Source organism: Condylura cristata, unplaced genomic scaffold (genome assembly GCF_000260355.1).
Source record: "Condylura cristata isolate star-nosed mole 26May11 unplaced genomic scaffold, ConCri1.0 scaffold00005, whole genome shotgun sequence".
Classification (NCBI taxonomy): Eukaryota; Metazoa; Chordata; class Mammalia; order Eulipotyphla; family Talpidae; genus Condylura; species Condylura cristata.
Genome location: NW_004567106.1, coordinates 42,868,101 through 42,895,920, shown reverse-complemented (window position 1 = coordinate 42,895,920; position 27,820 = coordinate 42,868,101). Strand labels below are relative to the sequence as shown.

The window sequence follows — 27,820 nt, the reverse complement described above, 5'->3', positions numbered from 1 at the left end:
AGCTTCTGCTGATATTAGGTGAAACTGCCTGATTACAATTGGGTTTATATTCTTTTCACACTGATAGCATAATCTACAGTTGTAAATAACCTTTCAGAATTCCATATGTGCTTCTAAGAAAAGTCTTATATAACCAAACCAGAATAATAGCTTTACATAAAAAGATTTTATTTATTAAGAAATGTATCCTGGGCCCTCCCTTGTGACACAACAGGTTAGGACGCAGCACTGCAAAGTTAGCTGCAGCCACCTTAGTATAAGTTTGATCCCCAATCCTGGAGGTGATCCATATGGTGTGGCAGACCTCCCCTGACCCTCCCGCTGCTCCCCTCAGCAGTGTACTTTGTCTGCTGCCTGTTCTGCTCCCCACTCTGTCTCTGGTGATCCTCTCACTGCTTCTGCACCTCTGGCTTATGCTTCAGTTCTGTATGTATAAATAAATAAATATTTTTTTTAAAAAAGGAAAGAAATATATCCTAATTTTTCTCTCATCATTTTTTATATAGACCATGTAATAGTTTTATAATCAGAAAAAAATTCAGTTCATAAGTTGTGCTATAAAAAGGTTTTAAAACTTTAGTATAACAGGCAAGTAAGTTAGAGTTTCTTAACCAGGACAAATGTGTTTATTTTTCTATTAATATAAAAATAAGTTGGAAAATTATTATATGTATTCTAAGTATTTATTCTTACTTTTGGAGGATGAATGACTATTAATCTCAGATAATATCTTTAAATAATTCTATAGAATACTAGAGAATCCCCTTTAAAATATGTGCCTCATACTTCTACTGGTACTTGAATTTTTCTAGGGAAGAGAAGCCCAGCATTAGATATATTATTTTTCCTTATGAGAAAAGAATATTTATTGTAAAAAATTAAGACTGTATTGGAGAGCTGGTGTGGGTTCTTTATTTTCTCACCTTTCAATTGTAATCACCATGAACAGAAGAACTGATGAGAGGGCTCTAGAATTAGAAGTTAGCCAAATAATGAATGATTTGGTACATGAAACCTAAAACTGAAGGCAAACACCATGCCCCAGATTTTAGGGCTATATTCCATTATGTGACCTTGATTTTTCCATCAAACATTAAGCAACCCACCATGCCAGAGAGTTATTTGTGTTAAAGCACAGATTTGAACCCTTGGTTAGAAGACTGGGGGGGGGGGGGAAACAGACTCCAGGAGTTGGAAAGAGATGATAGAGAGAAGATGAATGGATGGATAGAGCTCATTTATAACTAGAAAATGAAACTCAGAATCTTTTTTTAAAAGATTTAGTTATTGATGCATACAGAACTGGGATACAGGCCAGAGGTTCAGGGGCAGTGAGAGGATTCATCAGAGAGAGAGTGGGGAGCAGAACAGGAAGATAGATGAAGTACACTGCTGAGGGGGCAGCGGGAGGGTCAAGAGAAGTCTGCTGTGCCATGTGGATCACCTCCCAGCGGGTATCAACTGGCATTGAGGCTGTGTGCAGTGCTTCATCCTAACCCCAACAGGGAGGGCCCTCAAAATCTTTTCTAGTGATTGAGAATCAAATGTACAAACTTACTATGTCATTGTTTGGGAATGTTACAAAATTATTTAGTAAAAAGAAATTGTAATTTATTGCCTAGAGACAAGACATCATTGGGGAACTTGCTTATTACATTTTGAGAATAAAAGTTCTTACGAACTAAGAAGGTTTCGTGTGGTTAAGAAAAAAAATTAGTGACAAACCATTAGCTATATGGTGTATGGTGTTGTGTGGTAAATACCGTGTAGTTGTCAGAACTTTCCAGAAGTGGTTTATCTCACTTCTGAATGCTTGGAGCAGCCTCATTCTATTCATATGGATGGTATGAAGGCTAGACTGAAGGATATACACAAATTTCAGAAATGTTACACCATGTGTTTTCATCCTGAATGATAAAGCCCCCCAATAATCAAAGAGCAAAATAGCAACAGCAGTGAAGTAGCCATTGCAATTAAACTTAGTTCAAAAATTATAGTGAATGTGTTATTTTCAAAAAGCTCTGCACATACTTTAGATCTATGTTGGTCATTCAGAATTAATGTCACACCTTAGGAAGTCTTTTAGCCTAGTAAGTGGCCATTGTGTAATAAGATGATCCAGATGATCTAAGACACAAAACTCAGAACAAGTACCATGCCCTGGATCTTGGAATATAGGTTACTTTCTAGGGGATTCTATCATTATTTATGGAGAATTACACTAATAAACACAATTTTATCAATTACTGCCATGATATTTTTATATTGATCTTATAAATAATTTCAATTACATAAAAATTTACAAACCAAGAGAATCTCAAGCACCTTAGAGATGTGTGTGTGTGTATATACATGTATACATAAATAGAGGATATTTTAAACATTGAGTTTGAAAATTAAAGCATCCTAGAAATGCAGCTCTGCACACTGAAATTTACCAGGTTATCAATAATCTTGAAGAGTGTTCTAAAATATTCTTAGAAGAACTTTTCATTCTTGTGTTCCAGTGGAAGATCCATTTCTGTGCTGAGGCATCGATCTGTTATAACCCTCACTTGATTCATTAGAGTCAGCTGATGAAATTTATGGTTGTAACCTCAGCAGCATTTTCCTATTTTCTTCAGATTTCCTCTGGGATAGGAAAAAAAAAATGAGATGATATCCTTGCAAACTATTATCTTACAGGTGCTGCTAAAACTCTTTTTTTCCCAGGAAACATCCTGGGTCCAAAGGAAGTGCTGGTAGTGCTTTGTGTCTGTCATTCATTTACCAAGGTTTCAATGAATAGTCCCTATATACCCATCATTTTCCTGAGCTAACTTTAACTATGGAAAAACAAAAAAAGTGATAAAGCAAAACATTGTTCAGCATGTGGGAGTGTAATAGGACACAATGCATGTAGACTGTGAAGCCTCTAGAGAACTGCCAGATGATTACAGACAGAGATGAACATGTAGAGGTTACCTGATGTTAGGGCCCAGTGAGATTTCAGAGTAGATAATTCAGGACCAGCAATTAATTATTTAAGTGCATTTTTAAATTGAGTGTTCATTTGTTTACAACACAGTATAGGTTTCAGGTTTCTCACTTCAGCAACTGTATATATCATCACATCATACCCACCAGCAAATGTCCTATCATCAACCAGAGTGACACAAGGTCTAAGTGGGAATGAAACTGCCCTTCTGCAGGAGAAGTTCTGGCCAGGTTGGCTATGTGCAATATCAGATAAAGTTGTGTCCATCTGAACCATTCATCTGTGACAGTTGGGTTTTGTTTTTTTTTTTTAACTTAGTTAATAGGAAATGGGGATCAGGCAAATGGTCTCTTTCTCTCCTGAGCAATGAAGGAAGATAATGAAATTAATTCTTAAGAAAGATAATTTGGACAGTTGTGTAGACTTGTTCTTTCTTCCATATAAATCTGCATTAACTAATCAATAAGAATTAGCAATATGCTCATTCAATTTATTTCAGCTCTTTCTTCAGATTAAAAGAATTCATCTAATGGTTATTAAAGGTAAAACCTTTAAAACATGCACCATGAAGAACAAAGAGCTTGGATAATAAATCTATCTTGTCCATCGTGGTATACTCATTTCCTAAAACAGAAAATTAAATAAACACTAAAAAAAATTTGTGACAGAGTGACAGTAACTATTACAGACATACCTGTAATAGTATATAACCATGTGCTAACTGGGTGTGATAAAGACATTTCATGCCAAGAGAGGGTTTAGGGTGGTAGGCTGAGGGCTTCCATCAATGGAAAAAATACCTGCAGGAAACAGAGAATCACAAAGCTATGTTTACAGTGAAGGCAGTAGATAAAAATTATATCCATTTTTCAGTATGCTGTTGATAGACTAGGTAGAATCAATATTTTTTCATAATTTATAGAACTAAGACCTTTATTTTTTAGTTTTGCTTATGGATAGCCTTATGATTTGGCCAGTCACATGCATATTTTTATTTTTTGCTGCTATTTTGTTTGCTTGTGTTTAATCATCTCAAGGCAGAAGAAAGTCATAAAATCATAAATGTTTTATATTTACAGTTTAAGATATGAAATGTCCTTAGGCCTAAATTGTTCTTTTATGTACAATAGATACTATAGAGTCTCTGAATAAATGACAGATACTCATTTTGTATGAATGTATTTTGAAAAATAAAAACTCAAATATTTCATAAGTTAGAGGTACTCTTATTCTTTAATTGGAACAGTGCTTTGTTAAGAAAGGAACTCTGACATTTTTTCTCAAGTAGAAATAAGGAATAAAAGGTCACATATAAGAGACATTATATTGCACTTAGCATAAGGGAAGCCATTTTTCCTTTAAATATTTTAACTACTTAGAACTTGATTCAATAGGCAAACTGTGTCTCAACTCAGAATAGCTAATTCAGAGAATGAAGAAATTGAGCCTTCCATTTTTTCATATAAATTATTGCTATTTTTCTGTGAACTTAGTGAGATATGTTTCTAATGAACTCTCATTTTTTCCAAGAATCATTCTCCTTGAATCCCAAGACCAAGACCTTGGGATTTTATTATGAAATAATGAAAATTTCTTCTGAAGACAAAAAAAAAAATCTAAGTATCAAATTAAGAAAGTCTCTGGGATTACAAGACAAATATAAATAAGAAACAGAAACAAATTCAGTTTAATATATATGTTTTATAAGATTAAACAAATGTTTTATTTGAATGAGATTCCTGGATATAAAATGCATTAAAGTGGTATTTATATCTTTCTTGATTTTTTAGACCTTCAACAATCTATGTTAACACAAAGCTGAAATATTTATATATTGAACACATTCATGTTTTGTAAATATATTAGGTTTGGAACTGATTTAATACAGCTTATCCTTCTCCCTGGAGTTGGTCTATCCCTTTTTAGGGGGTGTATGTTTTTAAATACCAGTCAAAATGAACTTTATGTATATTTCAAGTCCACCTTATCCACGTTCTTAAGTTCTATTTTAAGTAATAAAAGAGGATATTCTGAAATACTGCAAAATTCTACTAAATATAGATTCTGGCAGAGATGTTGAGATAATTGTATTTTGACTTATTAAAACTGGTAACTAACGCCTTCTCTGGTGGCACAACAGGTTAAAGCACAGCACTATGAAATGATCTGCAGCCACTGCAGCACAAGTTCAATTCCCAGCCAGGGAAGTGACCGATAAGATGTGACAGACCTCTCCTGACCCACCTGCTGCTCCCTTCAGCAGTGTATTGCAGTCATTCTGCCTGTTCTGCTCCCTACTCTGCCTCTAGTGAATCCTCTCAATCCCCTACTTCTGGCCTGTACTCCAGTTCTTATATACATAAATATATAAATCTTTTAAGAAAGGCCAAATTAAAAAAAAAAACTGATAACTAAATGAGGAATTATCCTTATGTGAATTAAAATATAGTTTGACAGTAGATACTATGCCATTTCCTTTTTTGAAATATTGTTACCTTGGTAAGGCTTAAAATGTAAATATCAGTAATTCATTTATAGATATAGTTTATTAATACTTGTTGAGGGGTGTTTTCTAGAAGGGGTATAGGAAAGAACTACAGGATGAGAAGACATTGACCATTGATATAAACTATATGGGGGGTCTTTCCTTAGTAAAAACTCATCCCATTGCCCTGACCCTGTATCTATGAGCCTCTCTTCCTTTATGTCTGCTTTATGATACCTTTTTCCTTCAACTCTGACTTATACACTAACCATTTCTGTGCTTCTGCTTTCACTTTTTATAGCTTAGACATTTCCTTGAAGGCTAAATAGTGCACAAATATCCCTCTTTCTGTGTAAGGCGGGATTACACTCACAACCAGAATTAAATACATATAAAACAAATTGGATTAAAGTCATAGGTTAGGAAAGATGGTGTTCTCCATTGGGGTACAGTGCTATACTCATTCCTGGTTACCAAGGCAAAGGAGTACACTAAATGAAAGCCAAAGGCAATATTAGAACTTGATCTATTAGTTTTTCCTTTCTTGTCAATCATAGAGTCTTGATCAAGGATTTTTCTATCAGAGAGATTTTTTAGGATGAGTACTATGTATAACATGATGTACCTACAACCACTGTGGAGGAAAGCAAACCTGAGACACTGCCGAACCTCTGTGAGTTTGTCATCAAGATGGTGTGTGTGTGTTGGTATGGGAGATAGTTTAAATTTGAGAAGAAACCAAAGAAGACTAATTCAGAGGAAATGGGAGCATAACCTCTTGGCAAGTCCAAGAAACGGAGAGGTCCAGAAGAAGAAATTTATCATTTGGAAGGAGCACTAACAAGACAGGCGTAGTACTATCAGATGGTCAGCAGAAGGACACCACTCTGCAGAAGTCAAGGCAGTAGCCAGTCTGAGGCCATGAGACCAAGATCAAAGCCAGAATAGCAACAAGGATGTTATGCTGAAGATTACTGGGGGTGAGAAGAAGTGACACTAATACCCGCTGCCTACGGTGGGGTTTAGGCCTCCCTGAAAATGGGCCAGGCAGCACCACTTGATCTAGCTTATGGCTTTGCCCTGAGGAAAGCAGGGTTGCTTGACAGGGCCCCTGGCCAGCTCTGTACATTTGCTTTTTCTTCCTTGTGTTTCTGCCAGTGTAGGTTCTGATGCTAGACCTAAGCTGTGGGCTTAGACAGAACCATGCAAAGGTGGGCACATGATAGTGATTGGAAATGGCAGGACATCCCATCCATTGGAGAGAATTGGTCCATTTCTCCCTGTGAGGGACTGGCAATCTAAAGAAAGAATGCAAATAGTTTGGAAGTGAGGGAATGAGAATAGAATCGAAAGGTAGAAAGGTGCAAAAGGGAAGAGGACAGCTGTTGAGTTTATATCCTGCGGTCATTGTCCATCTGTCAGGCGCTGAAAGGAGTCAACTAATGAGGTTTGGAATTTTTAGTAAAGGAAGTGACTAAGGGACAAAATATTAAGTACAATAAATCACATGGTGTCGCGTTTATTCAGAAAGAAAGGATTGCAGATCCAATAGTCTGTTTACCAATAGTCAAAACAGAAATTATTGCTAATAGCCATTTTTTTTAAATAAATAAGAAACAGAAGGTGAAAAAGGGCTACTTTAAAACCCAGCTTGTTTATTTATATATTATGAAAGAGGACTTTTTCATGATTAAAGAAAACATGCTTTTAATGGAAGTACAAAATATTTTTTAGGTGTTTTTGCTGTTCTACATTATTTGATCTTGCCTAGCCCTAGTATCACTTTTTAGCAGCTGCTTAAATTGGACATTTATATTCCATTTTAATGGTCCTTCTTACAACATGATACTTGAAGTATGTTTCTTCATTTGAAAATACACTAAATCCACCCCCCCCCAAAGTTTTTGTTGGTGGTCAAAACAGTATAGATGTAAAACCAAGGTTTTCATATTCAAATAATTGTGTACTTGATCTTTTGAGACCACTGAATATTTTGGACATGTTGATTTCTTTAAACTGACAATTTCTATTATTAAAATAATGATTTATCTCAACTTCTGTCACTGTGTTATACAAAATTGGATTCATTTGCTCTTGTCAGTTCCAAGAGTAATTCGAGGATTTCCTCCCATGTGAAATGGAACTGTTCTTAATTAAAGTACTATCTGTGGGCTCCTTTCAGTCACAATTCCCATATCTGTCATTTGGAACCAAGAAGTCCCAGGATGCATCCTGCCTGGACTGCATAGCACATTATCCAATACAGGAACCACTGTTTCCCTTCCTTGCTTCTTACTCATGAATCAGGCTGCTTGCTACTCCTCTGGCTACAGACCATGAACTTCAACAAGGCATGAGCTCTCTGTATATTATGACAAATAGGGGCAGCCCTGCTTCATAGATGTGTATGCGATGTCAGACATCAGCTAAGAAAATGCCTAAGAAGCTGGGGGACACTGCTCAGTTAGCCACAAATAGCAGTCCCTTTCTCATGCATTTATTCTCCTCTTTCCAGGTAGAATCCTTTCCTTTGAATTCTACATTCTAACTATACGGTGTATAACTGATATACACAAAAGTAGTACCTAACAAAACCAGTTTGTTTCAGAGTGTATCAGGCAACAGCCTAGCTCACTACTAGAGAGCAAACTTGATTGTACGTTTATGAAATTTACAAATTAATGGAACAACTGTATACAGATATGCCATAGTAAAAAAGACTATACAGAGATATATAAAATCGTATGGAGTGTAGGGTTTTGTCTAGGAGAAAAGTAAAACAAATCTAAAAAGTAAAACAAAATCTAAGAAGCCTATTAAGCCAGTTCTCCTGAAAATTACAGCATTATATGCTGAAACTTAGAGTCACAATTTCGATGCTGTTTATAAGATATTACTTCCATGCTTGTCATATTATTAACATGTTGCTCTGCCTATAGTAGGTTATTTTGATGCTGTTTATCAAGAAAATTAATGCCCTCAGAAGTGTTATGGCTGATTCAGTATTGAAGGAAATGAAAATCTAAATGCAATATCCCTGTCTTTATTATTGTTGTTCCTAGAAATAAGCATGCCCGACTGCCTCCATAAAATATTTGAGCAGAAGTTTGTAAAACTGTCAAAATATTGATCATCTACATAATGCTGGTTCATGACATATTTTCTTTTTATTTTTATAAAGATTTATCTACTTATGCATAGAAGAACTGCCGTGTAGTCCAGAATTGGGAGAAAGAGGTATTTGGGTAAGACTGAGTAGAGAGAAGAGCAGGCAGATGTACTGAAATACACTGCTGAGGGGAGCAGCAGGAGAGGCAGGAGAGGTCTGCTGTGCCACATGGGTCACACTGGTGGGGGGTCATATTCAGACCACACTGGTAATAGTGCTGAGACTTAATCCCTACAACACCAAGGAGGCCCCGTCATGACTTATTTTAAAGAAGAATGGCAAATCAACAAATAAGCTTTTATTGTGTTTCTTGATATTTGGGGTTATTTTCTCCCTAGTGAACAGTGCTGTCCTCAGAAATCTGTCTGAAAAAGGACAGTTCCCAAACTGCCTATTATACTGCTTGTTAAATTGTTTATCACATATTTTCACACTGTAGAACAAGGCCAGTCAGTCATTCTCTTGAATGTCCTACCCTACAGTATCATGTAATATCTCCTGAAAGTGTAGCTTTTTAAAAGCTTCTATAGAAGTTCCTTCTTTGTCTTTCTTTCTCTCCAGCCACTACAACCTTCAGTTAATGGTCCTGATTTTCTCTGCTTTGAAAACATGAAAGGATGTGTAGATCCTAAGATTTGCATCAGTCATCGCAGGGAGTTCTAAGAAGTCAGATTACATCTACTTCATAACGTTATGATCTGTCTCTATCAAATGCTGTTGTTTACATGTGGCTCCTGGAGTCAGTTTTTTCTTTTGAGTAATGGCAACAGCAGCACTTGTGATGCAAGAATCCTCAGCAGGGCTCTGTCCAGACACTTCTCGAGCCTTCGGTATTTATGGGCCCTGCTCTGCTATCCAGAGGCATGATTTCTGGCAGTGCTTTTCCCCATCTATAAATTTTGAGAGATCAGTTCTCTCCTCCTTCCCTGGCCCTGTGCTACATTTAAAAAGGCAGCTTGTTTTTCAGGCAGAGCTTTGAGGACAGAAGCTGCTCCAGGCAACCACTATCAAGACCCCAAGAGGACAGTAGCTCCTTCTATTGTTTCTGTTCTGATTTACTTTGAAAAGTCCTGGGCTTTGTGGATAGGGCATAACCAAATAAAAATAAAACTACTCAGGCCTTGAGAGACTAAAGCCAATTGATTTATCCTTCTATAAAAGTAAAAAGAAATAGAGAGAGCTACTGGAGATACAACTCACAATACCTAATCTGTAATTCTATATCACAGAAAACTTGGGGAAAACCACAAGTCCATATATATATATATTTAAGATTTATTTGTGCATGCAGAACTGGGGTACAGGCCAGAGGCTCAGGGGCGGCGAGAGGCTTCACCAGAGACAGAGTGGGGAGCAGAACAGGCAGATTGACAGTGTAAGTGTACTTACACTGCTGAGGGGAGCAGAGGGCGGGTCAGGAGAGGTCTGCCACGACATGTGGTCACCTCCGGGCCAGGCGGGAATCAAACTCATGCAGAAGTTGCTCCAGCTTCTCAGTGCTGTGCTTCAACCCACTGAGCCACCAGGGAGGGCCAATATTTTTTTAAGTTTAGTTGATGGCAAAGCCTGATATGACCTAAGTTCATTTGGCTCACATTGTTCTTGACTTGAAATCAGTTAAGGCTACTTATTATCTCTTTCTATACTGCCTTTATGAATTTTCATGGATTTTCACTACAGAAATATTAATATATTGATTATAGAAGTTTGGTCTAGACTTTGCTGAGGATGTGAGGATGTTGATATTATATCATAATATATGGTATATGCATCATATTACCTTTCTGAAATCTTTAAGTTAATTATATCAGTAACTAATTTAGACTTTAAAATTTATCTAAACTTAATGACTATAGATTATATGGCTGTTATTCTTAGGGAGAGAGTAACCCTGAATTTCTCAATAGAAGAATTAACTAATACTTCTATTTTTAAGTGACTTTGACTTTGCACATTCAGAATTAGATGTGAATATTTATTTAGATTGAATGTGAATATTTATTTAGAATGAGAAAAGAATCACAACAAATTACAAATTTTTCAAAGCCAACAATACTACAAATATTGTGAATCCTGAAATACAGCCTAATAGTTGTGCAACTTCTTAAATGTCCTCAATAGCTTTATTTTTTTTTTAAGTTTTAGCTTGGCATGGTCATAAAGATGGGCATAGTAATAAAATTTGAGGAAAAAAAATTAACATGAAATGACCCCAAAAGTAATTTTTATATTAGTTTTTTTAAAAAAAGAGCTTGCAGATTTTATGACACAAATAAAAATTTTCACACATTCTGTTGCTCCTCCTTTCTACACCCATACCAGCTGCTGTTTGTGACCTGGACCAACCTGACGGTCACTACCTCCAAGGTCAACTACACAGGCAGATTATCTGCAGCTTCCTTTTCTTACTGAAAATGAAGAGAACTAAGAATAATTTATGAAACCTCAATGTCCTTCATCAGATTCAGAAGGCCTGAAATAGATGTGTCCATTTTAGAAAGGACCTCATTTTCCTGGCTAAAGGACTGTTTATCACAGAAATACCATTTCGTTTTAAATAATTCCTATTTACTTCATGTTAGAGGATCTTTATTTACCAATAAACATGGTATTTTGCTTTCTTGATTATTAGATTTGTATACTTAAAAACAAATTCTTCACACTTATTTTCTGAAGCAAACCAAACTAATGATTATAGAATAACACTTTTCTACCTGATTCTTTTTTTGAAATGACTTCTATTTTAATTTTTGAGTTGTTCAGGGAATAAGGTTTTTTCTGCTTCTTAAAAACACAGAATAACTATATTCATCCCTATCAACATATGAATTCTGCTTTTCTCAGGGATGAAACATCTCACATCAATCTGTTCCCCCAAGCCCCAGCCCACACACTGCAAAATGCTCATAGATTTTTTTTAAAGATTTATTTATTTATGCATACAGAACTGGGGTACAGGCCAGAGGTGCAGGGACGGTGAGAAGATTCACCAGAGATAGAGTGGGGAGCAGAACAGGCAGATGGATGAAGTATACTGCTGAGGGGAGCAGCGGGCGGGTCAGGAGAGGTCTGCCGCACCATGTGGGTCACCTCCAGGGCGGGGTTATGCTGAACTCATGCTGAAGTAGCTTTAGCTTCTTAGTGCTGTACTTTAACCTGCTGCACCACCAAGGCCCAAAATGCTCATAGATTTAAGGGAAAAAAAGTCCTGCTATTTACTAAGTTGGACAGGAAAACAGGCTGTCAGCTTTACCCAGCCAGGTAGGTGAGGCTGAACACAGGCTCTAGGCACAGTCACTTTCTGGAAGGCTCCAGCATCTTCTGCACCATGGATGTGGAACAGCACAGTCCCATGCTTAAAGGCCAGGGTATAGACCAACTGGTCCATGTGAACCTCAGTTACTTTTTAGTAAGGGCTTTAATGACCTTCACGGCCCTAACATAGAGTCACTTGCTTCCATCCTCCTGTTTAAAGCCCACAGTGACCTGATACCTCTGTGCACTTCAGCTACAGGAATGGGAATCATGATTGCAAATGCTTTAAGTCACATCTTTGCTGGCAACTTCACAAAATCTATCAAAAATAGAAAAATAATTCTGCTTCCAGCTTCATGAATTAGAGCTTATTTCTCATTGTTAACATTTAACATCTCTTTATTGATAACATCCTTTAAAATTTTAGATCATTTTCAAATTGGAAACATGCCCAAGTTTCCTTCATCTGTCAACTATAAGATTTCTGAGAATTTTAACTTTTCTTGTGCAGTGACTAAGTACTCTTTGTTCAGTTTATCATCTTTGACTTTGAATTACACTGCCAGGCGTGTCAGCACAGCTGACAGTAAGACTGTTCCTGGAAGTTCTTTCCATTCTGAGAACTTCTGCCCTATATGAAAGAAGAGATCTGCAAAACTATGTAACCATGGCACACTAATTCAAAATAAGGTAACTCCAACTCAACTTTCCACTAGCTGGATCACAAAAGCATCCATGAATATGCCAACACCTTCTGATGTTAGGGGCACACACAGAGAGTAATCAGAATGGTTAATGGTCTTAACCAGTTGCAAATGTTATAAAACATGGTGATGTGAGCCCATTACTAGAGCAACTCCCGGGCCTGTGGAGGGCTGATATGTGAGGAATCCTGAAAGTGAAGCTTTATTAGTTTCATGGTAAACCCATTTGTCTACTCTGTCTACTTTCTACACTAACATGTTAGAGCATTATGTTTATATATATTGATACACATATTTACATTCTGATGAACATGTCATTTCTATGTTGCTCATCCCACTGTTGGAGCTCCTGTGAATTTTCAGACAATTTTTTACCTATAAAATCATTTTTGTTGTTGTTGTTTTATTTATTCATGCATATATAATTGAGGTACAGCCCAGAGTTGTGGTGGGTGAGAGAATTCACCAGAGACAGAGTAGAACAGGCAGGTGGGCTAAAATGCACTGCTGAGGAGAGCAGTGGGCAGGTCAGGAGAGGTCTGCTGCACCATGTGGGTCACCTCCCTGGCCAGGGATTGAATTCATGCTTCAGTTGCTGTGATAGCTTCATAGTGCTGAGCTTTAACCCCTTGTGCCACCAGGAGGTGGCGGGGGGAATACCTATCAAACCTTAAGACAACCTTGGGCTACTCTGTATTCCAGGGTGCACATTTAGGATCTCAGAACCGTATACCTTTAGGCCATTGAGGGGCAGATGTACAATGAATGGGTTGAGAAATTGCTGAAGGACTATAAGCAGAGTAACATAATTCAATTCACTAGTAGGGAAGACAGTGGTAATAAGGTGGCTGGGTAAGGACACTTGAGGCTAGAGACAGAGAGACATTCGTCAATATTGCAAATTTCTGGCAAGAGCTAATAAGGGTCCATTGGCAATGGCGAGTAGGAGATGGATTCACAAGATATTAATTTTTATGTATGAAAAATTTAATGACTAATCGCTGAAAAAATGGATTACCTCTCAGATGCTTTTTTGTTCTATACATGCATAGTAAGCTTAAAGTCTCACAACAGTGAGATGGTAGCATAAGAAAATGTACAAGTTAAAAAAGGAAAGAAAATAGAGAATTCATATTTGTTATCATGTTTGTTATCTTATTTGGATATATTTATAGATTTATCAGTTTTCCTTCTCTGTAAACAAGTTGCAAGGGATTGCTCTTAACAATTGCCTTTTTGGTTATTATTTATTCTAATTTTTCCTTTTTCAAGGATTCACCTTTTATACACTTGCATTTAAGTATTTATGGTACATAGAACATAAGGGAAGCACATAAATACCATTTAAATTTTTAACCTTATTGAGCTTTCTTTTGAAGTAAACAGATTGTCTGAGAGACATCATTCTCCTTTGTGTTAATGTTCACCCCACATAATTCTGGCCAATTCTAGCCACAGTTTGATACTGATTTTAGGCAGTTGCTTATTAAAGGTGGAATTTAACAATGCTCAGAATGGCATTAGGTGGTTCTCCATTTGAGCTCAAGGTTGCTAGGAACTTTCCTTTGAATAACCTTTCTTGCTTGCTTCTTCACCTATGTTTGACTGTGAGAATAAATCTAGGTAAACCTTTATTTATCCTTTTAGTACATTGCCACCTTTGGTGATTGCAAACTAACTAGTGTTGTACTAAACACCAAAGACATAAAATAAATGAGTCTGATGAAAGCTTGGAACTCCAGAGTACTGTAACAGATGCCATTTGTTGAAATTGAGACAGATGTATGAAAGTTAAACATAAAATACTCTATTTTTCTTTTGGTTCATTTGTTTTAAATATAGTTTTAAAAATTCTATGTCAGTTACAATAAACTTCTGGCATATGTCTGATGATCGTTTTGATTATTCAGAGAAGCGCACTGAAATTCCAGCCACACTATATTTTTTCATATAAATTCATTAAACATGTAGAAATAACTTCATATCAGTTTTAAAACTTTCTTGAGGCCACCAGAAAAGAGGGAAGTGAGAGCAAAAGGTAAAGGCATTTCTTGTACAGCCTGAATTCAATCCCTGTCCAGAAAGCCAATCCACATATGGCTCACCTCTCCTGTCTCACCCACTGCTCTCCTCACCAGTGTACTTCAATAGACCCACCTGCTCTGCTCCCCACTGTGTCTCTGGTGAATCCTCACGCTCCTGCACCTCTGGCTTATGGCATAGTTAGTAAATATTTTTTTTCAAAAGAGTGAAGGAAGGTGAAGGTAGCCAGCGATGGACTGTGATGGAGAACAATGAGTGTCTTGGTAGTAGGTATGGTGTGATAACATACATCTGGAGGAAGGTAAGCTTATATCTCTAAATTATATACAATGTTGTAAACCAATGTTACCTAAACTAAAAAAAAAAAATCAAAAAGGGAAAAAACTTTATTTGGTGCTCTATTTCCAATATTGACAATAATAGTGAAAAATAATCATCAAATTCACAATGGAAAATAATAGCTCTTTTAAATCCTTAATGTTGAACTATAGTAGAATGATATCAACCATATCTAATAGTTTTTATTCATTTAGTCGTTGAACTTTTCAAGGTTTTTTTCACATAATTGTCTCATTTAAATAACACACAGGAAGACTAATGTTTTTATTCTTTAATCAATTTAAGATAAAGCAATTATTAATTCAATCCCTATTATTTGATATTAACTAGCAAGAACCATATGGCTTTATTAATTATAATATTTAGATATTTTGGGCATAGCATATAGTGCCTATTGGTGCTTATTTAATTTAGTACTTAAGCTTTCCAAAGAAACCTGCAATTTACCTTAAGTTTTTTCTAATTCCTAAACTTATTTATCAACTAAAATTTAGCAGAACAGATAATAGGAAATTTCAGCATAATTACAAGAATAGAGAAATAATCGGGTCAATATCTAAATGGTTAGAAAATTGTCTAAAATATTTACTAGAAAGGGTAATATATAATTACACTACTTTTAACATGGAAATTTTTGTTACTTCTATTTACAGGTTCAGGTTCATGTCGTTTTAGTTACTCAGACCCCAGCATCACTGTGTCATATGCCAAGAACAATACAGCCGACTGGATTCAACTTGAGAAAATCAGGTTTGTTATAATTTAAAATATTCTCATAAATTCTGCTATAGGAGGATTTTTTCCTCCCCTATTTGTCTTCATTCTTTTCCCTGACTTTATTATTCATGGCTTAAAGTACTCTGGTTGCTAATCATGTTAAATTTTAGGAATGCCCATATTATTAATGGTATTTGAAGAAGTTGTTAGAAGTGCCATTTCTATTCAGAATGTCTCACTGTCAGTAGTAGCTGAAACAAACTAATTTTTGTAACCATACATTAGGTACGCAAAATAACATCACCACCCATCTCTCTAGGTGGCCTGGTTAGGGCTAGTTTATAGTCCTAGGACTATATCAGATTACCACCTAAATTCCTTCCAGTCTGTGGTAATAACCACTGTATCTTTTGCCACTAATCTCTGGTTCTGACATTTTCCTTCTAACTTCCTGAAGGTCAGTTCTAAAATTCTGTTACATTTGTGATACAACTTATAGTCATTTATTATATTATCTTTATTTTTTTTTAAGTCCCTCAATAAGAAAATTAAGGATATTTGAAGAAGCCCATTCAAGTAGAAAAGATTGGGCTAACCTAGAAAAATTCAAATTACATTTGCTATTTCTACATCATTTAAAAAGTTCAAAATAGAGGCAGAATTTTGGGTGTGATCAGATAGTTAGAGGAATTTTTTTCCTTTTGTAAATTTTATAATTATTCTGATAAGGTATCACATTAGTAAAATTCAAGTAGAACATTTTCTACTAGTTTTGTGAATTTTTTTTGTTTTCATATTCTGGTTTTCCTGCCATATTTCCATTTTGAAAGAATTGTGAATTATTTAGGGGAAAAGATACGTATCAAGTTTTCAGTCCTTAATACTAAACTAATCTGCCCAAAGTTTAGTAGTATTTGAAAGAAAAAAAAATTGCCACAAGTGTAAACTGTAATCTAACTAAACCCTGAGAAAAATGATTCTAACTCATGAAATTTAATATATTTCCTCCCTCTGTGGCAGGGTAACATATAATTTATAGCATCTGGTGTGTGTCAAGCCCTGACATACTGTGCCAGTTTTGTAACAGAGCAGTTAGCTATTCCTTTTAATTTCTAAAAGTTATTATGAAAATACATTGTATATCACAAAAATACTACATATATTTCAGATACATAAATGGCTTTCAGGTAGGTATAAATATTGGAAATTTTGCCTATAGATTCACTTTATCTCTTTCTAATAGTTGTATGACACAGCTTACATAAATTGTAGTAGATTTTATTAAAAGCAGTTACACACTTTTGATATGACAAACAGTAAATATACACATTTAATTTCAAAATGTATAGATCACTTTTGGTCAATTCTTTAACTTTTTCACTAAATAAGAATTTCATTTAGGCCATGCATTAAAGTATATATAACGTATGTACATTTAGAGATTTTCCTCATTAGTAGTGATCAGAGTGAACATATTTTCAGTTCACTTTCTAAATCCAAAATATGTTATCTTCATTGGTTTAAAGTATTTTTGAGGCTGAAAACATAGTCATCATGAAATATTTTAAAGAAAAGGGAATTGATTACCCCAAAAGGTAAGGTACACCATCTGTAACCTACACTGACAAATCTATGAATATATATGTGTCTCTTTGATGAGTAGGAAAAATGTCTCTTTTTTTGTACTTTCAAAACTGATTTATAATAAGACTATATTACCACTAGTTTGCATTTTAGTACCACTTTTTATCTTGGCTATAGCAGTCATTTTTGCTATAACAGGTTTTTACTTTGATAGTGTAAAATGTTTAATAAAAATACTTCATTATATAACTGAATGGTAATAAATTCTAGCAGATGAATTGTACTTTAAAGGTTGCAATGCATGAAATTACAACTAATTTTAAGTAAGAGTACTTGAGTCTCATGGTAAATCCCACATTTCATGTAGACAAAACAAATAAGAACACATCTGGTTACTAGAAATAAACCATTATGTAAAGAATGATTATGGAACAGAGCATACAATGATCTCTACTAGATACAAAATTCCAAATAATTAAAATTGAGATCATAACTTTAGACTTTTTCTTCTAGTATGAACTGGTTTAAATTATTTACTATATGCAAAAAACTTACTGGATACATTTTTATTTTTAATGGCCATCCTGGCAGTGTGTGCCATTTTCTCTTCAATTATTGTTTTTCTGGTTTTACTTAAACATCCTTGGTGCCTGCCTTGTGTTATAATCAAAGCTCTTGAAGACAGTAAATATTTAAGTGCTATCATACAGCATGAACATCTTAATAATAAACATTTAAAAATTTAAGAGCTATGGGATTGTGCATATTAAGTCTGCAATATATACAATATTTTTAAGATAAGAAACTGCAATCTTAATTAATAAGCAAAATAGAATTGAAAATTGAATAAGAAAGAAACCATGGACGTTGTCGAACTTTACTTTAGCACCAATTCCCGTATTGCCATGTGTTCCAGAGCCCCTTCCAATGTGAGCACAATCATCCATATCCTCTACCTTCCTGAAGATGCCAAAGGGGAGAACATCCAATTTCAGTGGAAACAAGAAAATCTCCATGTAGGCGAAGTATACGAAGCCTGCTGGGCCTTAGATAACATCCTGGTCATCAACTCAGCTCACAAACAAGTCATTTTAGAAGACAGTCTTGATCCAGTAGACACAGGCAACTGGCTTTTCTTTCCAGGAGCTACAATTAAGGTTTGACCTTCTTTTGTTCCTTATTCTCCTTTCTAAAACCTAAAGCTCAAGAAACCATATCACACAAAGATAAGTATTTTAGTAAAACCACCATTAAAGAAATAAGTAATATTCTCTTTACCTTACTGTCCCTTTTAAGTATGAAAAAAATCACTGGAACAAAAGCATTCATCTAGTCATCCCTTTAACAAGTAGTTGTTGGTTTTTTTAGGATCTGCCATGCAATGTATAGGGCTGAACCCACAGAATATAATGACAAAAAGATCAATATGTTTTTTGCCTACACGTGGCTGTCAGTTTAGTGGGGTAGCTGAACATGCTGCCAACACACAAATATAAAACAGCATAGTTTTTGTAATTTACAGGAAGAGTCTGTGGAAGTATAACATATAGTACCAAATCCAGAGGGGAATCAGTGCTCTCCAGGAAATTAATGAATCCAAGAAGAGATCAAATTAATGAATCCAAGCATAGTAGGAACAGGTTTTCTAGAATCAGAAATCACATGCATAAAGGCTGGAAGGAAAGAAACAAAAGGAAAGGTCTGTAACAGTGTTCAGAATGGTTGACTAGAAAATTTTGAGTTGAGACTTAAAATAGTTAAGTTTGGAGATAAGGCCAGTGGCAAGAACTTAACGGTCTTTACAACTGCTATAGCTTGATGTTTAAAAGGTGTTAAGGAGTCATTGAAATGCTTTAAATGAAAACCACATAATCAGATTTGATTTTTGAAATATTAAAAAATCTGGAGGACAGACTGGATGGAGAGAGTGCATACAGAGGGACCAAGTAGGCAGAAAACTAGTCTGACGGACAATCAAGTTTACCAAAATTAGGGGAGAAAGAATGAGAAAAGGTAGACGAAGTTCAAAATTTAAAGGAGGGAAATGGATTAGACTGGGAACTGGTTGAGATGATAAGGAGTGGCAGCTGTCAAAGGCAAGATATAGGCAGCTGGGTGAGCACTGGTGACTTTCATTAAAACAGGAAACATGGAGAAAGAGCAGATTTGCAGGAGTGCATCAATACACTTTGGACATACTGATCTTGATAATTCTGGAGGAAAGCAAGAAATATTTGGTGGAATCAGAATATTTAATGGATCAAAAATTTGTGGATATACCCAAATTTGGCAATCTCTCTTTGGATTGGGAATAGAAATTATGCATGTGACTGCCTAGAAAGTGTGAGGAATAAGAAATTGTACTAGTAATATAAAAAAAAGTCATTTATATCTCGACTGGATCCTCTCATTTCCAAGACATGAAAATAAAATAGTACAACTGACTCTCTATAAAATATGACCCACTTGTGCAAAGAATCCTGTGCTATGTGGGGATGAGGAGTGGCATCTCAGGAGTGTCAAGGAGAAAATAAAAACCTAAGATACTTACTTCCTTTTAATAATTTATTTGAATTCTAGAAAAAAAATGACTTCAAATTGTTTAGAAAACCTTCAACACAGGAACTTTTCATGACACAGAATAACTTCTTGCTTAGCAAATCAAACCCTAATCATTTTACTTTAGGTTGTTATAATTATACCAGTTGACTGATATAAGGAAAAGCCATCTTTGTTCAATGTAAAAAAATAAATTAAAAATGGCCAGTAAACCTTCTAGAAATTTATTCTGCCAGGCTTTATGACTTTGGTCCCTTTAAGAGAGTCCATGGGTTCCTTTCACATGAATATATTATATAAAAAAGAACCTTTGTTAGGATATCCCATGTCATATTCCACTCCAAGTGGTCTTAAGGATTTTAGTTGTCATTGTATCACATTGGCAAGAGATACATAAGCTTAGGAAACACATGGGGACCTCTGGGCCTGCCAGTCACATCCTTTTCCAGTGATAATCACTGATCCTTTGGTTTCAATACCCCTTATATATAAATGTGCTTTTTATGCCTGGTTTTGCAAACCATTATACTAATCCAATTAGCTATTTGGTTTCTTAATGCTTTGCACTTTGGTACCACCCATGATAAAAATGCATGAAGTGTGGTTTTGCATCAGTGGTAATGTTTAATTAAATTACTGTTGTGTCTGAAATATATTTTTGCTTTGTGATCACTCATCTACACATGCACTTACCAGTACATATTTGAAACCTGTCCAGTAGCTTCTGGCAGTCAGAAAAAAATCATTGTACTGCTAATTTATACAATTAAGCCTTTGACTTGGCTATCAGGCAGAAAATTTTCTGATGTTCTGTTTTGAAATTCAGAAATGAACAATAAAATCTTAGAATTTGTGGGTTTTGCTCATTTGTGTGGCTACCCTTTTGCTTTTTTCATTCAAACATCTGATCATGAAAAAAATTGTTCTTGCCAAGTGATTTGGAGTTCTAGAAACACAATATTTTTGTTTAAGCTCTGTCTAACTTTTTTGTCAAACATTATTCCTTTACTTAGTGACCTCTGAGATGAAAACTGAAAACAACCAGGTAGAAAAGTGTATTTCAATGACCCTATTGTTCACAGGATATGCTTAAATATTTTTTTTATTGTGTGCTTTTAGTTTGGTTGAATATTTGTTCAACATATGTGCTATCTTTATTGTGCTCACTATAACTCTCCAAGATATTTATATTTAACCAAATACCAAATCAAAGAGTGAGTCTAACAAAATTGAGGATATTTGCTCAGTTACAAAATAGTTTATTTAAGCATTTATTTTTCCAGGCAATTATTACTCTCTCTCTTTCTGTCTCTCAAACACACACACACACACACACACACACACACACACACAACAGGGTATTTGTTACCTCATGTAATTTGGTCTTTAGAAAAGTATAAAGGTGCTATACTACAAATGTAAAAAGTGGATATAAAGGTATTGAACAAACTGTCCAAAATTTACCCTCTCGATAGAGCCAGGACTCAAATATAGGAATCTGATTTCAGACCTCTTGATTTCAGTCACCCATGACCTAGCTCTTGCATATAGTAAATATAAACTGATGTGCTTCCTGTTTGTCTTGTGTTACTTCCCATCATCCATTTGTTATCAGCCAGTTTTCTTCTCTATCACTTTCTGGATTTAGATTAAAAGATTGGTTTTCCTCATACTTCTTGATCCTGCTCCAGCATTATTCCATTTGTGCAGCATGTTCCGTCCTCCAGATGACAGGTTTTCATACATTAGTGTTTAGTAATTTCAGCCCAAGCACTTCTCTTCCATACTGGAACAGCTATTTTGTTTTCATAGACTTAGTTACTGGCACATCCCACGTATTGACTGCTGGGCCTAAAGGGGCATAAAGAGATACTAGTAGTAAATATTTCTTGTATAGAGGTAGGCGACATGGGTAGCTACCAGTACAAAAGATGAAATAATAGGCATGTCATGGAGAGTCAAAGAGAAAGCAGCTGTGCAACCTGGTAGACTGCCTGTGACTAGAATGCTGGAATCAAGGATAATAACAAAAGGATGCCATGATCTACAGCATCATTCCTGAAATGGCATCATGCTCCCTCAGTACTCAAGACCTTTGCTGGCTTTCTGTGAAAGCTTACAGCTTATAAATCAAACTCACTAGCAAGTAATTCTATGCCCTTTTCTGCTGAGGGCCAACTTAACTTTTCATTCTGTGTTCTGCTGTACTCTACTCTAGCCTCACAAATAAAACAAGAATTTCCCAATACTGTTTCATTAGATGTGCTTTCCTACCTTTCTTTTTTCTCTGCCTAGTAATTGTCTAGATCCTTAAGGACCCAGATAAAATTCATCATCTATGTGAGTTTTTATGGAGTTAATGCCCCCCCTTCCAGAGACCATTAAATTCCCCCTACAGTTTCTTTATCTCTGTCCTTTCTGCACAAAAACTAGGGTAGGTGCCCAGACAGCTAATAAGTCTAATGGATCAACTTCATCAATCAGAAGTCCCCATTCAATAAAAGACATAGCTATTTAATGAAATAAGGCAAACTACATGTTTCATCCATTGCTTCTCTCCTTCTCCAACCTAGATTTGCCACAGAAGGAATGGAGGTGGAGGTCAACTCTCTCTTCTTCCTTATAACCCCCAAGAAGGCTTAGTATCTGAACCCTTCTAGACTTGGTTTGGAGGAAGAGAAAAGTAAAGAGAAATATATTGTTGTAAGTCACAGTTAAATATATTTCAGCCTAGCAAGTAATCAAAGCTGACTTTCTCTTGAGTCTATAAACAGGCTCTTTGGAAACCTCTCATCTCTGTCAGAGCTGGGATTTCTTACCTGTACTTCTGCTTGCATCTTTAAGGTCCTATCTGCTTCTACTCTTAACCATTCTTGTCTAATGACTCCAACCTATTTCTGCTAAGAGTTCCTACCCTGTTAGGGAGATCTTGGGGTAGAATCTTAGACAAACTTGAGTATCTCTTATATGCATGAATCCAAGCATAAACTGGTGAATATTAACCTTGGATCCATTGCCAGGAGAGAAGATACTTTTCAACACAGTCCTCTTTTACCCAGCCACTGGCTAGGCAGCTCCAAGCACTGGTCTTAGCCCATCCAACCTGTCCTCCTGGTGCTATCCTTCAAGTCCTATGCTTTGGGCTTGAGGTAAAGAGAAGATACTCTCCTTCCCTGACATGGGTTTCAATGGGACTCACAGTTCACCAAAACCCCTCTAAGAAATCATCCCTCTGCTATCCAGCTTCCTACCCACATCAACTTCAAGTTTGCATACCCACTATATGAGTGACTAAGCCATTTTACCACCTCTTTTACTATGTCTTTGTAACTGGACACATTTGGAATGTTGAATACTTATCATCTACTTTCTTGGCACCTCAACTAAAACCAATTCTAACCTAGTTCCATTTCAACATTCTGTTACACTACACATATGCCTCTATGACAGCATTTACTACATTACTTTATATTTCTGGCTTCCCTATTAGAATCTTAGCTTTTTAAACTCATTTCAACTATTTTTGAATCCTCAGTATTTGATGTAAGATAAATTGTTAGTAGGTGTCAATTGAATGGATGAAAAATTGGGAAAAAACCCAGGATCTACTTTGTAGGGAGAAAGGGTGAATTTATATTCAGAGCTGACTTGAAGGCTGCTGAAAATATTGTAAATGGGACTTGATATAGCACAGCTGTTAAGAAAATGGACTTCACTCATTTTAGAATCTTGGCTTCAGCAGTTATTAACCTCATAGTCTTAGATGACTTATTTAACCTTTCAGTTTCTCAGTGCTCTCACCTGTAGCAGGGATAATAATCATTTCTACCTCGTGTTGTGACAAATAAGAAGACAAAACCCTTAGAGCAGTGTATCACACACAAAAATAACTTAGTAAATGTGTTCTCTTCATTGAAATCTTTGATAACAAATGATTTCTACAAGGAAATTAGTAGAAGACAGAGGACTGAGCTAACAGCTCCAATTATGGGGGGAGAGAGGAAGGGATAGAAAAAATACAGATTTCACAAAGTATGTAAATCATCCAGCTGCTAATCTTATAAAAAATGATTTTGAATAACAGGTCAAATAGGAAAGATAATAATAGTCACTGTCATGTGTCTTACATATTTCTCCTTGTCTTCTTTATATAGATTTTTCAGTTCCTTTGGGGATATTTAATCCCAATTAAATGAGCCTGTCTTTATTGATCTGAAGTAGGGCAAAGTAATATAAAACCAAATAGAGCAATTAACCTAAAGAGTTTTGTGGTCTGGAGAATTGCAATTATCAGTCATCAGTTTAAATCTGCCCTTGGTTGGTAGAAGGCATTACCATCTGTTTATTTTTTAGTAATTAGAATGAAGTAGGTATATAACAAAATCAGCTTTCATGTAGAACCTGGCCTTACCTTTGCTGTGCTTTTTGACTTGAAGTTGGTAAATTGAGGACTGTAAGAGGTAACAGAATTAAGATGTTCTTCCTAAACAGCCATCTGTGTTTATTCCATCACACTCCTTTTAAGTTTATGTCCTTGCCTGACTCATCTTTCAATGTTTCTCCAGAAAACTTGCCCACATGGAAGAAAATGCACACCACATAATGACTTTTATTTCCCACGAATCCCTAATCAGGTTCCTTTGTTCACGACCAAATAGTTGGGGCTCCAAATGCCAATAAACACAGTGCTGCAAGTCCCAAAGCTCCCCAGAGCACCACCTTCATTAGCAGCCTTCCAGAGTTGGCAGATCATGGACTTAGTAAGGCAGGGAGCTGGAAAACCACTCAAGACTGAATCACCTATCTTAAGTATTGACTACCATGTTTTTGCTGTATTTTGCATAATATTGTATCCTTTTTTAACTTTTGAATGTGATTTCTAGACTAATCAGTAATCTCTGAGTCAGTTTTCCTGTTCTAAAGCTACAGGATACCATCTTTCAGTCCATCATCTGCTGCATAGCTCCTTCCACCTCTTAGCAATGTATCTCCCCTCCAATTGACTGTGGGTGTATGTGCCACAATTAAAAGTGGGAGGTACGTTCTTCCTGCCTGAAACTGGAGAATGATTAATCTCAGGGCAACTTCTGGCATTCTGACTCAGTAAGAATGTCCTTTGTTTTGCCATTAATGTTTAAGAGCAATGATTTTTTTAACCTTTCCGTTTAAAACATGTAGTATCATGAATCAGTACTTCATCTTGGGTATGATTCTTATATTCAGAAGTGATACAGTAGCATGGATACTGCATAATGATAAATAATAATAGTAACTGTAATTATGAAAAAATAATAGTAATGATTAGAGGAGGTACGACATTTCATGAATTCTTTGTAGGTGCCACACTATGAAGAAGACACTAACATCCAAATTTTACCTCGAGAGTAGAAATACATTGGGTGTCTGTAAAGTCATGTGGTGCTTATTGTTCAGTTCTCCTTAGTCATTCTTGACATGTCTGGATAAGTCCATCAGAGTCACCTCTTTCCAATTCTTTAAACATACACCTGCAATCTGAGAATATCTTTAATTTCAAAGGAAAACAGAGAGCCAGCCTAGATATACAACTGTCCATTTTGCATAACTTACTATCAATGAGAACAGCTGCAAAGGTTGATTGAATCATCAGAGCAAAGTCCAGGAACAAATAATTTAAAAAGAGTTGTGAGCAGGCTTTTGAGTCTTTGTTTTGTTACATTGTTTTCTGTTTCCCTCATTCTTTAATAGTATCTCAAAAAGCTGAATTACTGAGTGGATCAATATCGCATAGAGGCAAATATTGGTTGAATAGCTGGTTGAGTTTTCTTTCTCCCATCTTCAGTGGCAACCAAACAGCATTTGAAAGTACAAATCACCCATGAATCCTTGATATCTCTGTAATGTGTGTGTGTGTGTGTAAGAGAGTTGGTGTGCTTTGCTGACCATTAATAGATAGTTCTGTCTGCTCACCTAGCCTGGTTATTCTCACCTTGCAAAAGCATAAATCACTGGCTTCTGTCAAGTGTGGAATTGACCCACAGATTAAATGCAGATCACTTTGAGATAATACTGTTCCACAGAATTTTTATTTTTAAGAAATCTTCCCTCCCTAATTATTGTGCCTACACCTGCTAGCCTTTTTTATTTACTACCTTAGTTCATTATCTGAATAGCAAAGAATTTGAGATTAATCCTTCTATGCATTTATGTCAACTCATGTTGAGAAGTCAATCAGCACTAAATTTCAGATTCTGTAATAAAGTTTTATCCTTTACAATAGACTGTGATTTTTGATCACATATATTTAAGAGAAACCTTACAAAGTAACGTAATGGATTTTGCAAATTTATGCAAAGATTTCAAATGACTGAAGGGTCATATCTTAACCTTCTCTCTTCTACTACTTACAGCTGAACATACTACTTCCTCTTCACTTACTGTTGATAAATACCCAGTAGTGGTGTCAATTTTCCTACTTTAACAAACAGCAAAAGCCCTTCATATAGGTAGCAGCCATTAAATATATCTACAACCTATTATTGGAAAGCATTATATTAAATTGAAAGATTCTATTGCTTATTCTGTTGTTCATTATCATTTGCCAAAACATTGTCCCAGTGGACATGAAGCAAATCTCTGGTCAAAAAAAAGGAATTGGGGCATTTATTCTGTGATTCTGCTGTCACCTGTCTAATACTGTTGTTACAAGTAACTTGTTGATGGATAATGATAAAGGTCATTATGTCCAAATTATTAAAAAAACATAAATTTGTCTGAAATTTTGAAGTTTCAACACAAGTTGAGACTAATCAAAAAAATAAACAAAAAAAATGGTTAAAAGTATGACTACACTTAGAGCAGAATTCATTTTTAAATGTGTTTTTTGAGATATAATTTTAGGTGGAACAGTATCTACCTACTATCATATGCAAACTTGTCTTCCAGAATTTGGGAACCCCCAAAAAAGATTTAAACAATCCATTCAATAGTTTTTCTTTTACTAGAGTTTAAACCAAACAGGAGGAGATCAGATATGCCTTTCAGATATACGCTTTGCAAATCACTGTACTAGAAACTATCTGATCTGTAACTTGAAGGATTTGAGTACTAGCTTTCTAATGAGGATAAACCTGAGCGCAGTACGACTTGTGGCTAGTCCATGTTCCCATGTCTTTTTCCATTAAGAATCGGAATGTTAAGTATGATTTTCTGGCCAGATTCCAGCCTGGTTAATTGCATGCTGTCTACCTAAATTCCCTTTGCTTGGGATGTTCTTCACTTTGGATTGCACTGCTCTTATTGTTATGTTTCCCCCAAGAGCTGCATACATGATATTGTACAATGAGCCAGAATATAATTTGTTAAGCAAATAAGAGTACTTCGGGGATGAAGGGTTAAACATAAGTAGTGTGTGTTTCACAATTTCCCCCCAATGTGGCCTATTTGTACAGTAATTAATGTGGAATAGCATTAGTGACATATGGAATTGAGCCAAATCTCCAAGACATGAATGGCAATAACAGAGACAAATAATTCTGATAATTTCTACTGAAAAATAATCATTCAAATAAGTCCCCAGGGCCTCCAGCCTAACATGCCTCTTTTTGGTTTGTTTTTGCTCTGTAATGCAAAACATTAGTGATTAAATGCTCAGAAACGTTTAATCACTAATTAATACAATTTTTTAAAGTGAAATTAATTTTACTCTGTATAACATAAAAGACATTGTAACATTTTACATAGTAACATTTAACACAGCCCAACACATAGCATAGTGACTTGAATAATGATACTCACTTAAAAAAATGGCTAAATAAATAAAGATGGGGGCCAAAAGAGGGGGGAGACATTAGCATTTGATGACTTCCTAAGATTCACCATTCTTTAGAGTAGGGCTGCTGTCTACAGTATTTAATGCAGTCCTCACTATTACTCCCATTTCTCAGAGGAATAAACGGAGGCTTACAGAAACGAATGACTTCCCCAAGATCAAACTGCTTTGATTTTTC

General features: G+C 35.6%; 1 protein-coding gene across 1 annotated transcript in view; it reads left to right on the top strand.

The window, feature by feature from the left end:
• Positions 1-27,820, top strand: part of RELN (reelin) — a 399,660-nt gene that overhangs the window by 199,218 nt on the left and 172,622 nt on the right. Inside the window, exons 9-10 of the mRNA XM_004677158.2 lie at positions 15,626-15,722; positions 18,190-18,430. Coding sequence (XP_004677215.1) covers positions 15,626-15,722; positions 18,190-18,430 — 338 coding nt within the window. The remainder of the gene's footprint in view (positions 1-15,625; positions 15,723-18,189; positions 18,431-27,820) is intronic.